Here is a 1,308-nt window from a genome sequence, read left to right on the forward strand (position 1 = left end):
AGAGCTATCTGTTACCTGACCTTAAAAAGTGTTACATGTGCACAAACAATTATACATTAAAAAAAAGCCTGACAAATACACTTACATAGAAACTAAAACCAACAAAAAACATTTTTTAAAAAAAAAGATATTTGAGAGGTACACTCCATCACTAAATATACCTTTGACAGGTGGAGGTTCTGCTTTGGGAACTGGAATGTGTACCTTTTCTTCAGGCAGAGGTTTTTTAGGCACTTCAGGCACTTTAAAGACATTAAAATGTGTATAAAGAATCTTGTTAAGGCTTTTGAATTGTCTTAGATGAGAAGAGACATACAACACACATATACTACATATGCTTATATTTAAAATTGAGTAGTAGCTGGAACAAAACAACAGTACAGGACAGGTTAAAGTTCACTTTCAAAAGATTCTGTACCTTTTACTGGGGGAGACACCTCCTTCTTAGCAACAGCAACTCTCTTTTCTGGAACAGGTTTCTTAGGGACTTCAGGCACTTGGAAAGCATTTCCAAAGGGAGAGAACTTTAGTTTTCACAACACTTATTCAGATTTCAAGATTGCTTTATAGCACACAATGTCTGGGCAAGTAGTTAAACACTGCAACACAATACACTGTACAACTCTTTGGACATAATGCAGACTATTTAGAAAGGCACTAAAATTCAATATAAAATTCCAAAATCAACATTTATGTGCTATAATTTTTCGTGGCACTCTAAAAGGAAAAATATCCAACTCTTATCTGCAAAAAACACACAGTCAAAGCAAACACAAGAAACAAACACAAGAGTGTTAGGAAAGAGAAGAGCCAACACTGAGACACATTCAAGCACTGTAAACTAAGATACAGCACAAGGCAAAGAAAGGAGATCAGGCAAAATAAAAGGCACATAGATAGCAGATACATGAAAACATTCAAGACAGCTTACAAAAATATATTGCAAGATAGTAAGATGTTTTCTTAAACATGGATAGAAGAAGTACCTTTAGCAGGTGGAGCTTCTTTTGGGACAGGAACAGGCTTTCTTTCTTCTGGGACATGCCTCTTTGTTATCTCAGGCACTTTAAAGAGATAGGTGGTGAACATTTAGAAGATGGAAAGAGAGTACATTGCTGTAGGCTGTTTTCAACATGCGGCGTAAGCAAACACTGCATGTCAAAAAATATGCTGTTTTTCAGACAGGGAAATATTCTCAAATTTTCTAAAAAAATCAAAGATTTAATTAAAGTAGTGAATAAGAAGTAGACTTGGAAATGAAGTAGGAGATGATGTTTGAGGGTAGAACCATTAGATCTGAGCCTTGAT

The 1,308-nt window shown here is 35.2% G+C and overlaps 1 protein-coding gene across 1 annotated transcript; it reads right to left on the bottom strand.

Moving 5' to 3' along the window:
- Nucleotides 1-72: 72 nt before the first annotated feature.
- On the bottom strand, nucleotides 73-1,302 carry LOC104916781 (titin-like). Its single transcript, XM_010727787.2, has 3 exons — nucleotides 987-1,302; nucleotides 419-496; nucleotides 73-242 (listed from the first exon to the last, which is right to left on the bottom strand). Exons 1-3 carry the CDS (start codon nucleotides 1,087-1,089, stop codon nucleotides 82-84), a joined length of 342 nt encoding a protein of 113 aa, XP_010726089.1. The 5' UTR covers nucleotides 1,090-1,302; the 3' UTR covers nucleotides 73-81.
- Nucleotides 1,303-1,308: the final 6 nt, after the last annotated feature.

The sequence above is a fragment of the Meleagris gallopavo genome, unplaced genomic scaffold (assembly GCF_000146605.3).
Source record: "Meleagris gallopavo isolate NT-WF06-2002-E0010 breed Aviagen turkey brand Nicholas breeding stock unplaced genomic scaffold, Turkey_5.1 ChrUn_random_7180001945384, whole genome shotgun sequence".
NCBI lineage: Eukaryota > Metazoa > Chordata > Aves > Galliformes > Phasianidae > Meleagris > Meleagris gallopavo.